General features: G+C 59.5%; 1 protein-coding gene across 4 annotated transcripts; it reads left to right on the forward strand.

Annotated features, from left to right (window-relative positions):
* Positions 1 to 1,131: 1,131 nt before the first annotated feature.
* FHL3 (four and a half LIM domains 3) lies at positions 1,132 to 13,503 on the forward strand. Of its 4 annotated transcripts, none has more exons than XM_029080267.1 (6): positions 1,132 to 1,165; positions 10,598 to 10,772; positions 11,261 to 11,435; positions 12,034 to 12,203; positions 12,615 to 12,801; positions 12,960 to 13,503. In XM_029080267.1, the coding sequence occupies exons 2-6, from the start codon at positions 10,617 to 10,619 to the stop codon at positions 13,115 to 13,117; spliced, it is 846 nt and encodes a 281-aa protein (XP_028936100.1). In that variant the 5' UTR covers positions 1,132 to 1,165; positions 10,598 to 10,616; the 3' UTR covers positions 13,118 to 13,503. The 4 variants fall into 4 exon arrangements, with proteins under 4 accessions (XP_028936100.1, XP_028936099.1, XP_028936102.1 ...); XM_029080266.1 differs by lacking the exon at positions 1,132 to 1,165 and adding an exon at positions 1,295 to 1,398; XM_029080269.1 differs by lacking the exon at positions 1,132 to 1,165 and adding an exon at positions 1,295 to 1,398 and having other exon boundaries at positions 12,963 to 13,503.
* Positions 13,504 to 14,275: the final 772 nt, after the last annotated feature.

Consider the following 14,275-nt stretch of genomic DNA (forward strand, 5'->3'; position numbering starts at 1 on the left):
ACCCCCTTGGCCTCCCCCTGCTCCCCCCACCTCACTCAAAGGCTATTTATTCCCCGTGACAAGCCTCGGGGAGGCGGGGGGAGAGAAAGGAGGGTAAGAGGAGCGACCCTGGCAAAGGGAGCCGGTGGACAAGGACAGCTCTCATCCAGCTGCCCTTGGCACCGGAGACCGGCCGAGGCGGAGAAGGCGTCACTTCCCTCCTTCTCCTTCCCTGGAAGAGCAGGGATCAAGGAATAATAATAATAATAATGATACTTATTAAGCTCTTACTTTGTGCCAAGCTCTGCTCTAAGCGCTTGGGGGGGATACAAGGCCATCAGGTTGTCTCAGGTGGGGCTCACAGTCTTAGTCCCCATGCTACACGTGAGGGAACTGAGGCCCAGAGAAGTGAAGCGACTTGCCCAGAGTCACCCAGCTGACAAGTGGCGGCATTAGAACCCACTACCTCTGACTCCCAAGTCCGGGCTCTTTGGGCTGAGCCCCGCTGCTTCTCTGGAAGGGAGGATCAAGGGGTCCCCGGAGGCCTAAAGGTTACGGCTATTCCTGGGCCCGGAGGAGGCCGCGGGGTATTTCGGTGTCGAGGCGAGGAGGGAGGGAGGCGGTGTCCACGCCTCCCCCTCCCGCTATTTTTATTTTTATTTAAATAAAGAAGTTGGAAAGGTCACAACTCCGACACTGGCTCCCTCCTCCAATCTCCAGCCCTCCGGGTAATGCACAAGCGGTCACATTGAGCAACCCCCTCCCCCAAACTCCCCGAAACCCGAGCCCCCGGCCCGGGCCTGAGGCTGGACTCAAGATCGTCTCCTCCGGACCGGAGCCAGCTAGCCAACGGGCAATCGTGGGCGGGGGACTCCTGCCCCCTCCCCAAAAAAGGTGAGACCCTCCCCCTTCCTGGAGGGTGAAACCCCCCCTCCCCTCCCCTCAGTGGGTGCGAATTCCCAGGTGGGAGTGGAGGGCGATGGGGTATATATTATTACTCTATTTTGTTAATGATGTATATATATATATCTATAATTCTGTTTATCTTGATGATATTGACGCCTGACTACTTGTTTTGTTGTGTTGTCTCCCCTGTATAGACTGTCTGCCCGTTGTTGGGCTGGGATGGTCTCTCTCTGCTGCTCAATTGTCCATTCCAAGCGCTTAGTCCAGTGCTGTGGTCACGGTAAGCGCTCAGTAAATACGATTGAATGAATGAATGAATGATTTAGGGAATGGGGAGGGTCGGGGGGGTGGTCTCCGCCCCGCAGGATGGGCCGGGGGCGGGGCCGGGGGAGGGGGAAAGGGGTCCTGCTCCCGCCCTCACTTCCTCCGGAGGGGATGGGGCCGTCGCTCGCCCGGCCGCCCAGACACACTCGGGCCCGGACAGGAGAAGCCCACCCAGCCCCGACCCCGCAGGTAAGACCAGTCCTTTTCCCTCTCCCCAGCCGTGCCCCTTCTCCCGACCCATCCACGCCCACGGCCTCGACCTGCCCTTTCCCTGGAAAGGGGGGTCAGAGCCGGCTGGGACAGGAGATAGAGGGACCCCCCCCCCAAAAAAATCCCACCCCCGGATCGCCAGGATCCTAGGGCCGGTGGGCACTCAAGGGGTTAAATGTGGCCAGCACAACCTAGGGGCTGTTTGGACTCCGTCCATCTGGGTGCCCCGCCCTGAGGCCCCCTCCCCGCCCCAACACCGTTCGGAGGGGCTGGGGGTCGTGGAGGAGCCAGGGGTGTGGTTGGATCTGTCCTGGGGTCCCAGGGTCTGGACGCTTCCCCGCTGGACCGGTCGAGGGTGGGGGGGACTTGTCCCTCTAGCCCTCTGCCTCCGGACCTGGCCTGGGTCAGTGCGGGTTTATGGCACCATCCCTGGGGGGGGCGAATAAAGGGGGAGGGGGCTGAGAGTGGGGGTGAAAGGTCAGAGAAGGAGGGCAACGGGGGGACAGGACCGGGTGGCGGCCTGGGGCTCGAGCAAAGTTTGTAAGAGCCGAAAGTTTTCTCTCTGAATCTTGCATCTCGGAGAGCTGGGGTGGGGAGGAGGGAAGGGGGAGAGGTTGTCGTCATCATCCCCAGTTCTGGGAGGGCACACTTCCTCCTGACCGTCCCTCCGGTACAGAAGTAGGAGACGAGCTGGGACAGCTAACCCGGGTGGCGTCCTTTCTGCCCCCGCCCCGGCCGAAAGGTGAGCGTCAGGGGCTGTGGGGTAGGGAGGGCAGGGGGCCGGCTGGCGCCGTGCCAGGCAGCTGCCGGGGTAGGAGGGGATCGGGAGGGGGAGGTGAATTTCTCCCCTTCTTCCCTCCTGTCAACAACAACAAGAAAAAATCCTCCAGCATTCTGGAAATGGGGGTCACACTTCAAGGGAGGGGGAGGGAGGGATGAAGGAGTTGGGAGGACGGATCCAAGCTATTTAAGGCCCTAGGCTGGGGATGGGAGGAAGATAATGGGGTGTCAGGCTGGAGACGAACAGCAGGAACTAAGATTCCCAAAATTGCACAAGGGGAAACCGAGGTCCAGAAGATTAAAAAAAAAAGAACTTGGTTTTCCAGCTCCCGGCACCAAGTCCCCCAAACTACCCCGCCTCCTGGAAAGGGCACTGGGGAAGGGGGTGGAGGTTGACAGCTGTGCTGGGAGACCCTCCCCCCACACCAGGGCGGGCAGAAGTAGGGGAACGGGGACAGGGTGGCGATCCCCAGAGCTGTGACTGGGAGAATCCGTGGATTTCTCCTTTACACCTGGGCTACTTTCAGAAAGCCAACTGCTCCAGGGAACACCCGAGGACTCATCCATCACCAAACCAGTCTGGCAAAGGTCAGGGCTGCAGTAGGGAGGGTCCAGCCACCTCAGGGGCCCCAGGTGAACCCCCAGAGGGACAGGGACTGCGTCTAATTTGCACAGGAATATTCCCTCCAGCGCTTAATACAGTGCTCGGCATGCAATAAGCGCTTAATAAATACTATTAGTACTAGGTAGGGGATCGTGTCCCTCCAACTCCCAGAATTCTTTCAACCCGCCTCCTGGGACCCACGTGGTCTTGGGGGGGGAGGGCGGGGGTGAAAGAGGGAAGCAGGAATGGAGTGAGACGTGGGGGGAAACAACTACTTATTGTTTCAGGGAGGAATCCCCTGCACTTGCCTTCTCTTCTAGTCTATTGGAGGGAAACACCACCAGTGACAGAGTGTTAGCCCAATCTTCTCTGAGCCCGTGGTGCTCCTCCAGGTGTCTCCTTTTGGCTAAGGAATAACTCTTTCTGACTGTGTAGGTGGCCAGGCCCAGGGAGGGAAGAAGAGTCATTGGCTCCAGTGTAGACATAGCCGTAGGCTGGCTCAGCTATGGGATCGCCAACCAGCCAAACTGGAATCCCCATTGAAGTCTCGGCCCCCAGCCATCTGATTGGCTGTCGGTCCCCTAAACCATGGTCCTCTCAGGCCAGGGAACTGGCCTCCATCCACCTCCTCCTCCCACTGAGCCCACTCAATCAATTAATTGTATCTAGTGAGCTCTTACTGTGCACAGAGCGCTGCACCGAGCACTTGGGAGAGCACGATGTAACGGAGTTGGTAGACGCATCCCCCGTCCGCCACAAGTCCGAGAGGGAGAAGCCCTTGAAAGGAGAATTTGGAGGGGTAGGGGCAGGTGCCAGTCTCCTTAGGGGTGGGAAGCGCTAGGGAGGGCAGTGAAGGTGGCATTCAGGGAGACCCAGATTTCCAGGTTCAGAATACTCGTCCCCTCCAGTGATAGTATTTTTGGTGGCAGCGGGGAGGGGTGGTGGCTTAGAGGAAGGGGACACTCAGAGTCTCAGGCCAGAGGGATCCAGAGTGGGCTGACCTGCCAAGCTCCACATTGACACCAGTTACCCCTGAGGCCGCCCTCCATTTGGGGGCGACTATTCTGGGAGGGACGGAGCACCGGGGCCGGAATCCAGCTGGGATCATTCCCACTGCGGTGGCAGGAGTGACTCTTCCTCTGAGTGAGAGGGACAGAGGGGGCTTCAGGCTGAGAGGTCAGAATAGCTTGTCTTCAGACTTCCAGTTAGAGGCAGGGTGTGAGCCCCAGTGAGGAAAAAACCTAAAGGAGTGAGAACAAAAGAGTGGGCTCCTAGGATAAACCCCCGAGGGGCTTCTGGTGAATGTTGGGGGGCTGCTCGGGGGTTTCAGCAGCTGCAGCAGGCCCCCCCCCCCCTTCCTCCGGCCCCTAGGGGAGTGGGGGAAGTCGTTGAGGAGGGCAGGAGTCCAAGACATGCAGGTGCTGACTGGCTGCCTCAGAGGAAGGAAAGGCCCCCCAGCCCCCAGCCCCCTCAGCCTCCTCAGCCTCCTGTGCTGACCGCCCAGATTCCCCATTGTCGAGCGGCCGTGTGAGTGTTTCCTCTTTGCCTGCAGCGGCTCAGATGAATGGCCAAAGCAAACACAGAGGGGCTTGTGGGGCGGTAGGACTGGGATGGAAGGTGGGAGACACAGGAGGAGGAAGGCCTGAAGGGTTGGGGGAGGGGGTTAGAGACCACCTCTCCACCTCCTCTTAGGGCATCCACGTTCTCAGTTCTCTCCAGGTACCATCCAGCGCCGATTCCGGTGACTCGGGGGAGGAGAGTGTGAAGCAGAGAAAGGGGGCACAGAGCGAAGCAGCAAGGCCTGATGGAAAGAGCCCAGGCCTGGGAGTCAGAGAACCTGGGTTCTAATCCCGGCTCTGACAGTGGGCTGCTGGGTGACCTTGAGCAAGCCACTTAACTTCTCTGTGCCTCAGTTTCCTCAAATGTAAAATGGGGATTAAATACCTGTTTCCTCTCCTACTGAGACTGCGAGCCCCATACAAGACAGGCAGTTCGTCCAACTTAATTAACTTATATTCTACCCCAGGGCTTAGGACAGTGCTTGACATATAATAAAGGCTAAACAAATACCATAAGAAGAAGAAGAGTGAGTCAGGACTGGGTTGGGGAGAGGGAGGGATTCAGCTGCAGTGACCCACGAAATACCCCTCCCGCATCTCTGTATCCACGACTATCCCCTCCAACTCCTGACTTTATTTCCGGGACTCAAGTTCGGCCTCCACGGGCACTCTGGTTTTGGAAGAGGGAAGGAGAAAGGAAGGGGGCAGAAGAGCTCTGGTTTTGGAAGAGGGAAGGAGAAAGGAAGGGGGCAGAAGAGAAAACTGGATGGGGCAGCCGTTTCTCCAGGGAAAGCCCTCCCATGGCTGCAGTTTGTAGATGACCCAGGGTCGGTGACCTTCCTTTCCCCGCCTAGAGCCTCCAGGGACCCACTGGAGGGAGAGGGGCTGGTGTCCCTGTGAGCCCCTCCTCCCAGGCTGGAGGGGCTGACCCTTGGGCTCTTAAGCAGCATGGAAGGAATTTCCCAGGAAAAGTCTATCGTGGCCAGAGTGGGGTCACTTGTATACAAGCCTGGTCGAGCCCCTTCGAGCTGTCCTTCCTTTTCTGCTCCAGGACACATGGGTTCTTGTGGGATACCCCTCCCCCCCCCACTTCCCTCCCTACATACTCTTCCTCTCCCCCAGCCACAAGAAGACTGGGGAAAATCAGTCACTGACTCTTCAGATTTGTGGCAGGGTGCATGTTTCCTTGGGCTCCAGGTTCCAGCTAGGACTGAACTGCAAATTTCTCCCGCTTAGATCATTTTCCTTCACCTCACAGTGGGACCCAGAGCCACCTCTAGGGAAGGGACTAATAGTAGTTGTAAAAATACTTTTGACTGAGCACCCACCAGATGCAATATACCATACTAAGTGCTTGGGAAGTACAAAACAGAGAAGTGGCGGTGTTCTCTTGCCCACGTGGAGCTTACAGTCTAATGGCAGAGAGTAGGGACAATCAGGGTAATTGCTGCAGGAGGGCCCCCACTCTCCAGACGGCCCAAAACCTCCTGATGAGAGAAGTGTTCAGGATGTCTGTTCTTGCTGCTGCTGACGGAAACAGCAGGAGAAGGGTGAGGAAAGTGGTGTGGCTGGAGTCTCCATGTTTCCCTTCCTCCCTACTGTCCCATTTGGTGGCAGCTGAGCGGTGTCCACTCACCAAGATGGCCGGGGCCCAGGGCCAGCCAAAGTTTCTCAGCAAAATGTCAGTTCAGGGGTGAGAGAGAAAGTTAAGGGTGGAATTTCCACTTCTTAGACCCCACCCTGGCCAGGTTAATCATCATGATGGCCTTAGTCTTGCTCCCAACCCTTTCCTGCTGGGCCTTCTAAGGCCAAAGGGCACGTGTTGGTGGCACTGGTGGCCTCCGCAGGCCCCAGCAATCAGTAATAGAAGTCTGCACGCTCGCGGACAGAGAGAGAGGCAGATTGACGAGACCCAAACAGTTCAGTTTCCTTGGTGATTTAATGGCTCGTGTCAGAGTTAATCCCAGTTGGTTCCCTTCAGTGCAGTTCCCCGGCCTCACCCATCTCAAGCAGACGGGCTGGAGGCTGTGGGCCAGTCTCTGAATTGAGGACTGTAATGTCACTGGTGGCATGCTGAGTCCCTCTGTCCTGCCCTGTCCCTCCCCCGGCCCACGGTGCGAGAGGATGCCAGGGAAGCCCTGTGAAGAGGAGAGGAAGAAAGCTGTCCCAGGGCAGGAAATGTTTAGCAGAAGTACCCGCAGCTTGTCATTTCTAACGGCCCCTGACTGCGGCCACATCATCTCTCTGAATATCCCGTTTTCTCCTGCCTGGGCCACCCACTAGAGCCCTGAATGGGAACCAAATCCCAGGTCTGACCCATCCGCCCTGGGCCCGGCTGCCAGGGCCCAGCCTGACCCCAAATCCACTTTTGCCAACCTAGCCTGGGTCAACCATAGAAGGCAAGATTTGAGCCAGACTAGAAGTGACCCTGAACTTCTGGCCCCGGGTACTGCCACGCCCATGAAGTTGTCTCCTTGTGAGCTGTTAGGTCTTGTCCCTGCAGCCTGTTGGCCAAATAAGGATCTGCCTCCCCTGCTAGCCTGTAAGCCTCTTGAGGGGAGGGATCATGCCTACTTATTCTTCTCTACTCTCCAAAGTACCTGGCACAGTGTTCTGCACACAGCTAGTGCTGAATGAGTACCATTGATTGATTGACACACGGCACTCCCCCGGCGGTGACCTATACCATTTCAGCTTGGCCCGAGCCTCCTGTCTGAAGCAGGGGGCTGGGAAAGGCTGACCGGGTTGGCTTTGGTTGACCTGAAGCCCAGGAATTTGGGATCTAAGGGTGGCTTCCACTTGCCTTTCACTCTGTACGCTTACTCCACCTACCCGAGCTGCTGTTCTGTTCCCCATCTAGGACACTCTGGTTATGGCCCTCTTTTCCGGTCACCGGGGGCCATGCCAGGCTGAATCATTCATTCATATTTACTGAGCACTCACTGTATGCAGAGTACAGTACTAAGAGCTTGAGAGAGTACAACATAAGAATAAACAGACACATTCCCTGCCCACAGTGAGCTTGCAGTCTAGAGGGGAGAAGCTGCCTGGAAGGGATCATCAGGCCAGAGTTTTCTCCTGGCCTCTTCACCTTCCAAATGTGGCTAGGACACACTAGCCACACCTGGCCAGGACCCCAAGCCATCAGTGTGAAGATCATGCATGCCTGAACTATCTATGAGGCAGAGGGTACCAGTGTTCCTGGCTGGCTGAGTTGTGGGACAGTGTCTGGAAGGGTTAGTGGTAGCAGGTTGTTCCCTGGCCATCGAGGTGAGGTGTGAGATCTAGATTGGTCAGTGTTGGAAACAGTGTCTGGGCTGACCAGTTTGGGAGATGGTGTCCAAACCGGTGGGTTATTGAGGCCACCCCCTGGCCGGCCGATGTTGGGGGGCGACCTCCGGGCTGAGCTAGGTGGAAGGAAGGCCAGTCGGTGTAAAGAGCAGCATCCCCTTGGTATAACTGTTACTCTCTGGGCCTTTAATGTTCCTAGCTTCCCTGGGGCCTTCCGTCTCTGTCATGTCTCCTCCTCCTTCTTCTCCTCCTTCTTCTCTTCCTCCTCCTCCTCCTCCTTCTTCTCCTCCTCCCCCCAGCCTTTTCCTGTCCCGTCTCCCTGCCTTCTCCCCCAGCACTACCGTGGCCTCAGACACCCCCTCCACCCCAGGGGAGCCCTCCAGAGGACTGTGTCTGTGGCACCCACTTCTTGCCACTGTAGAATGCCGCCCACAGGGCCGGGGGGCACTGGGAGCGGGAGGATGCGGGGCTCCCCGGGGTCTCTCCCCAGCTCCCTTATACCCCTCAGCCCCCCAACCCCCGCCCCGCCACGCTCCTGCTTAGGGCCGGGCAGCTGTGCTGATGACCTCACCCCACAAACACGCTTTGTTCCTGAGAAAATGGAAACTGTGTGAGGTTTGGGGGCCGAGCCGGCTCGCGGGTGTCTGCAGCAACCGCAGCCCGGGCCTTCCTCCCCTCCCCCAGGCCTGGGGCAGAGATCGTCGAGGCTCTTGCAGCACTGCAGCACTGCGCGGGGGGGAGAAGGGGTCGGGAGGAGGGGCCCGGAGGGTGGGGGAGGAGGCCCCCCCACCAGAATTAACCTGGTCGGGACGGTCTGGGTGTCTGCCACGCTCCCTAGCTTGGATCCGGCCCGGCAGTCTGGATGCCGGGTCTCCAGTGGCAGGCCCAAACCCTCAGACACTGAATCAGCCTTTCCCCCACCGCCCTCACCCCGTGCCACCGTGCTCTCAGCCCTTGAATGGGGGTTGGGATGGGGCTGGGGGCCGGAGGGGACCCAGGTTAGTACCCTCCCTCCACCCCCCACAACCTCTCATTCCCAGCTGGCACAGATGTACCTCCTAGATCCATGTCTTTTTGTCTCTGTATTTCTATGTCTTCACTCTCTTTCTTTTCTATCTCTTTTTTTCTCTCTCTCTTTTCTCTCTTTCTCTTTCTCTCACTCGCTGTCTCTTTCCTAGTAAATTTTGACATCTGGCCAACTGCGTTCCCCACAGCTGCTGCAGATGTTTGAAGCCAAGACCACCAGAAGACCCTAAGGGGGATGGGGTGTCATCGTGGGGGGAGAGTTAAAGGAGGGGGCCGGGGAGTGGGGGCCGTAGACCGGGTGGGAGGAAGGGGGAGAGAGACCTGGGCTATCTCCTCGCTGGGCCTCTGAGAGCTTTGTTGTTTCCAAGTGACTCTGGAGGACCCAGTACTTCCTGCCCAAACTCTGGGCCTGCCCTCAGAATAACCCACTCCCCTTTGCCCTGAGTAGGCAGTGCACCCAGTGCAGAAACAGTTTCCGGAAGTCGCCTTCTTCGTTCTGGTCAGAAGAACCCGTGCCAGGGGAGGAGGACCCCAGGGGCAAAGCTGGGCAAGGGGACACTGATGGAAACCTCCCCCTCACCCCCATCTATCTTTCTGAAGCAAAAGAAACCACACCCGCTAAGCGTGCCCCTTCCAGCTCCATCTGTCCCGCTGAGACTCTCCTGGTTCCTTCCTGGGTGTCTCAGTGCCCCCGCGGCCCCGCCTGGCCTGCGGTTTCCCATCCTGGCCTCACCCTCCCCAAGGAGGCAGAGTTCACCGGGCAAATAAGCCGAGGGCAGTGTTGATCGTGGGTCGTAAGTGTGTATGTGTGTGAGTGTGTGTCCAGGGAGGAACCCCAGCGCCTTCCAGCTGGTGAGGGAGGGAGAAAGGCGGAAGCCTCGATGGCATCCGGAGGTCTAATGAGGAGGTAGTGGGGACAAGTAGGCCGGATAATCGGGTCCTGCTGCCCCTGTGTTCCTGGGGACTCTTGGGTTCCCTCAGATGCTTTGGGGGAAGAAGGAAGAGAGGGCAGAAGAGTCCGGGGGGGCAGGATGACGGAGTCTGGAGAGGCGAAGAGAGCAGGGAATTCTCCCTAGGGTGAGACTGGGATCCGAAGCTGTAGCAGGAAGTGAGTCACTGTCTAGGGAGGGTGGGGCCGGAGTGGGTATAGAGTTCCTCGACCCTGGTTAAAGATCTTCCTCTATCACCTTCCCCCTCGCCCCAGTCTGAAAGTGACTTCAATCAATTAACTGTATTTACTGTGTGAGGAGGTGGGGCCTGGGGAGCGGTAGATGGCCGTGAGAAGTGACTGGAACGGGTAGTAGAGATGGTAGGAAAAGGAAGGGAAAGAGATGGACGGGGGAGGTGGAGTGATGGGAAAGCGGTATTGAGGAGTGAGGAGGAAGCCGACTCCTCCCTCTTTCCCGGTGAGTCTTGGGGAGTGGGAGAAGATGAGGTCCCGCCTAGAGAGAGCGGCAGGGGAGACTGTCATCTGGGGAGGGCCAGGTTTCAGCGATGGCGAAGAGGAGCAGTGATTGGGTCAGGAACAGGTCAAGGAAGCTTTCCCGGGATGGAGCGGACCACGCTTAACGGAGGTTGCGACGGGTGTCGGGAGAGGGGACTGCGCGAGGTGTAGGAAGGGATCGGGTGGGGCTGATCTGATTTTTCCCAGAGTCCTGGGGATTATCCCGTTTTGCCTGCTCCAGGCTAACCCCTTCCCACCCCCACACTCCCTACAGACCCTGATCCCCACCTTCACTCACTCCAACCTCTCTAACCTTCTGGATCCCTATGACACCGAAACTCAGCCACCCACAGACGCCCGGGTTGTCTATTTCCACAGACCTTTTCCTCAGACCTCAAGTTTCCCCATCCCCTGACACCGGGTCTTCTCACTCCCACCCCAGTGACCCACACCTCCCCACTCCCTCCCAACCAGGGCTCGCTCCGTCGCCGCCATGACCGAAGGCTTTGACTGTACTAAGTGCCGGGAGTCGCTGTACGGAAGGAAGTACATTCAGACGGACGGCGGCCCTCACTGCGTCCCCTGCTACGACAGCCACTTCGCCAACACGTGCGCCGAGTGCAAGGAACTCATCGGTCACGACTCCCGCGTGAGTGAATCCGGATCCGCCGAGCTCCTTCGGGGAGCTGGGGCGGGGGGGACCCCGGGGGGGGGGCGAGTCAGGAGAAGCAGCGTGGCGTAGTGGATGGAGCACGGGCCTGGGAGTCGGAAGGTCGTGGGTTCTAAGGCCGACTTTGCCGAGCCACCTCGGGCAAGTCACTTCGTTTCTCTGGGCCTCAGTTACCTCCTCTGTAAAATGGGGGCGGAGACCGTGAGCCCCACGTGGAACAGGGACCGCGTCCCACCCGATTTGCTTTTATCCTCCCCAGCGCTTAGTGCAGCGCCTGGCACAGAGTGAGTGCTTAACAAATACCACAGTTATTATTATTATTACACCCGAATAGACCGAGAGGAGGAGGGAGGATCCGGCTGGAAGTCCGTGTGTCTGGATTTCCATCAGTTTTCCTGCTTGGGAAATGGGAGGAATGTGACGGAATGCCCCCCCCCCCCGCCCCCGTCCCTCGTTCCCCCCCGCAGGAGCTGTTCTACGAGGACCGCCACTACCACGAACACTGCTTCCGTTGCTTCCGCTGCGACCGCTCCCTGGCAGACGAGCCCTTCACCTGCCAGGACAATGAGCTGCTGTGCAACGATTGTTACTGCAGCGCCTTCTCGTCCCAGTGCACGGCGTGCGGGGAGACAGTCATGCCTGGTAATCGCGGCGGGGAGCAGCAGAAAGGGCGAGGAGCGAGTCATGCGGCTTGGGGTGTGGGCGGAGGAACCGTGCTGGGTATGGGAGGGAGCATGGGCACGGGGAGAGGGGAGCGTGTCTGTCGGAGGGGGCGGGGAACTGTGCTGGGCAAACATTTCCTTCCACCCTCCCGCCCAGGGATTTGTTAGCTGGCGTACAAAACGCCATCCCAGATCCTCCCCCGCCGCCCGACACCCCTCGCTTCTTCCTGGCCTCAGCGTGGCCTACGGGATAGGGCCCGGGCTTGGGAGTCGGAAGGTCATGGTTCTAATCACTCCACTTCTCAGGGCCTCAGTTACCTCATCTGTAAAATGGGGATCGGGACTGGGAGCCCCAGGTGGCACAGGGACTGTGCCCGACCTGATTTGCTTGTATCCACCCCAGCGCTTAGTACAGTGTCTGGCTCCCAGTGAGTGCTTACCAATTATCGTATAATTCCCCTACCCCGTTTCCTCCTGGCCCTCTCCTTCCTACCTCCCCTCTCATATCCCTCATTTTTTCCCGGCCCTCTCCTTTCTCCCCCTCTCCCCCTCCACGCACTTTTCCCTCTTCCGTCCAGGGTCCCGCAAGCTGGAGTACGGGGGCCAGACGTGGCACGAGCACTGCTTCCTGTGTAGCGGCTGTGAGCAGCCCCTGGGCTCCCGCTCCTTCGTGCCTGACAAGGGCGCCCATTACTGCGTGCCCTGCTACGAGAGCAAGTTCGCCCCGCGCTGTGCCCGCTGCAAGAAGGTGGAAGCCCCGGGAGAGCGGGCGGGGTGGGGAAGGAGGCGGGGGGCACCGGGTGGGTAGGGAGACTGAGAGATGAGTCCCACCACCTGTCTGCTGTGTGACCTTGGGTGAGTCGCTTCTCGGCGCCTCGGCTTCCTCGACTGTACAACGGGGATTGAGATAACGAGCCTTACGCGGGTCGGGCCCTGTGTCCAGTGTGATTATCTTGTATCTTAGCCCAGCGCTTGGTATAGCGCCTGGCACATAGTAAGGGCTTAACGAAGACCATTTGAAAAAAGAGGGGTGAAGAGGGCAGGGGAGGAAGGAGTAGGGGGGCGAGGGTGAGATTAAGGTGGAGGACGGGACAGGGCGGTGGCCTCTCGCGTCCCACCCCCTTTGACGGCTGGTCCCGCTCCCCCTCTTCCACGCCAGACGCTGACCCAGGGCGGGGTGACCTACCGGGACGAGCCGTGGCACCGCGAGTGTCTGGTCTGCACCGGCTGTGGCACCCCGCTGGCCGGGCAGCAGTTCACCTCACAGGGGGATGACCCCTACTGCGTCGCCTGTTTCGGGGAGCGCTACGCCCCCAAGTGCAGCGGTTGCGGCCAGCCCATCACAGGTGTGCCGGGGGGGGACGCCGGGGGACCGGAGAGCTCATCTCGGGGCCGGGGGTTGGGGCGGTGTGGGCGGGATTCCCCGGGAGGGCCTGGGCACGTTTGTGTGTGGAGGGGGTCCCCCGTCCCCCATCACCCACACGCCCCCACGCCCCCACCCCAGCAGGACTCGGAGGCGGGAAGTACTTGTCCTTCGAGGAGCGGCACTGGCATCAGGACTGCTTCTCCTGCGCCCGCTGCACCACCTCCCTCGTGGGCCAGGGCTTCGTGCCCGACGGCAACCAGCTGCTGTGCCGCGCCTGCAGCGAGGCCGACCACTGAGCCGCACCGCTGGCCCCCTCCTGTCGTCTGGGGGCTCGCCTTGCTTCCCCTCGAGGGGGGCTGCCGCCCCGCCCTTGCGTCCCCCCTCTCTGCCCCCCGCCGGGCCGCCTCCCCCCTGCTCGCCGATGTGTCTCCTCCCCATCCCCTTCTGGGTGGAGGTGGGTGCCGGGGGAGGAGTGAGGCTGGGGACGGGGCGGAGGGGAGCCCGCTCTCCGTTCGGGGAGCGGGCCGCTTCCTCACCCCGCAAAATGGGTCCCTTCGTTTCATTTCCTCCCCCTTCTCTCCGGGCCCCGGGGAGAGGGACGGTCGGGGAAGGGCCGGCTCGCTCCGTCCCCCTCCGCCCCCCCCGTCTCGCTTCTGCAATAAACCGACGTGTGGAAACAGTATCCGTGGTGCGGGCTGGTCTGTCGAGATGGTGGAAGTCGGGGGTGGAGGGGGGGTGAGGGGGCCTGGCGGGGAGGGAGGGAGGACCCTCCCCCGCTTCAGTCCCATTTCCCCTTCCGAGTCCTCTTGAACTCAGCCCTCGGCGAGTTGGGTGGGTGGCGGGGCACACGTCCCACTAAACGCCGCGGTTCGGGGCAGGCGTTTCGTACGGTGTTCTCTACCCAGCAGCTTCTCGTTACGTCGTCCACCGGGTGACCCTGGGGAAGTCACTTCACTTCTCTGGGGCTCGGTTACCTCATCTGCGAAATGGGCATTGAGACTGGGAGCTCCAGGTGGGACAGGGACGGCGTCCAACCCGATTGGCTTGTATCCACCCCCGGAGCTTAGAACGGTGCTTGGCACATAGTAAACGCTCAACAAACACCACGATTATCATTATTATCTCATATTGCTGGATGTGTTCCTTGCCTCCCAAGGCCCCCCACCCCCGGTTCTTAAATCCAGCCCAGGCAGGTCGAGGTCACTCAGTCAGTCCTATTTATGGAGCGCTCACTGCGTGCAGAGCACTGTACGAAGCGCACCCGAAAAGGGATTCCTGGGTCTCCTCCCTGACACTGGGTGGTCCTGGCTGCTGTCTAACTTCGCTCCCTCTTGCTGCAGAATCAGCACTCGCCCCCTCCCCCCATCTTTTCAGGCCTCAGTGGGGTCCGAGGACAGCAGGTGCCCTCCCTCGCCAGTTTCAATCAATCAATCAATCGTCTTTATTGAGCACTT

Source organism: Ornithorhynchus anatinus, chromosome 16 (assembly GCF_004115215.2).
Source record: "Ornithorhynchus anatinus isolate Pmale09 chromosome 16, mOrnAna1.pri.v4, whole genome shotgun sequence".
Taxonomy (NCBI): Eukaryota; Metazoa; Chordata; class Mammalia; order Monotremata; family Ornithorhynchidae; genus Ornithorhynchus; species Ornithorhynchus anatinus.

Excerpts from the sequence above, each read along its gene's own strand:
- FHL3 (XM_029080267.1), top strand. The coding sequence starts at position 10,617 with ATGACCGAAGGCTTTGACTGTACTAAGTGCCGGGAGTCGCTGTACGGA. Across the intron at positions 10,773-11,260 it reads TCATCGGTCACGACTCCCGC|GAGCTGTTCTACGAGGACCG; the intron begins GTGAGTGAATCC and ends TCCCCCCCGCAG. Across the intron at positions 11,436-12,033 it reads CGGGGAGACAGTCATGCCTG|GGTCCCGCAAGCTGGAGTAC; the intron begins GTAATCGCGGCG and ends TCTTCCGTCCAG.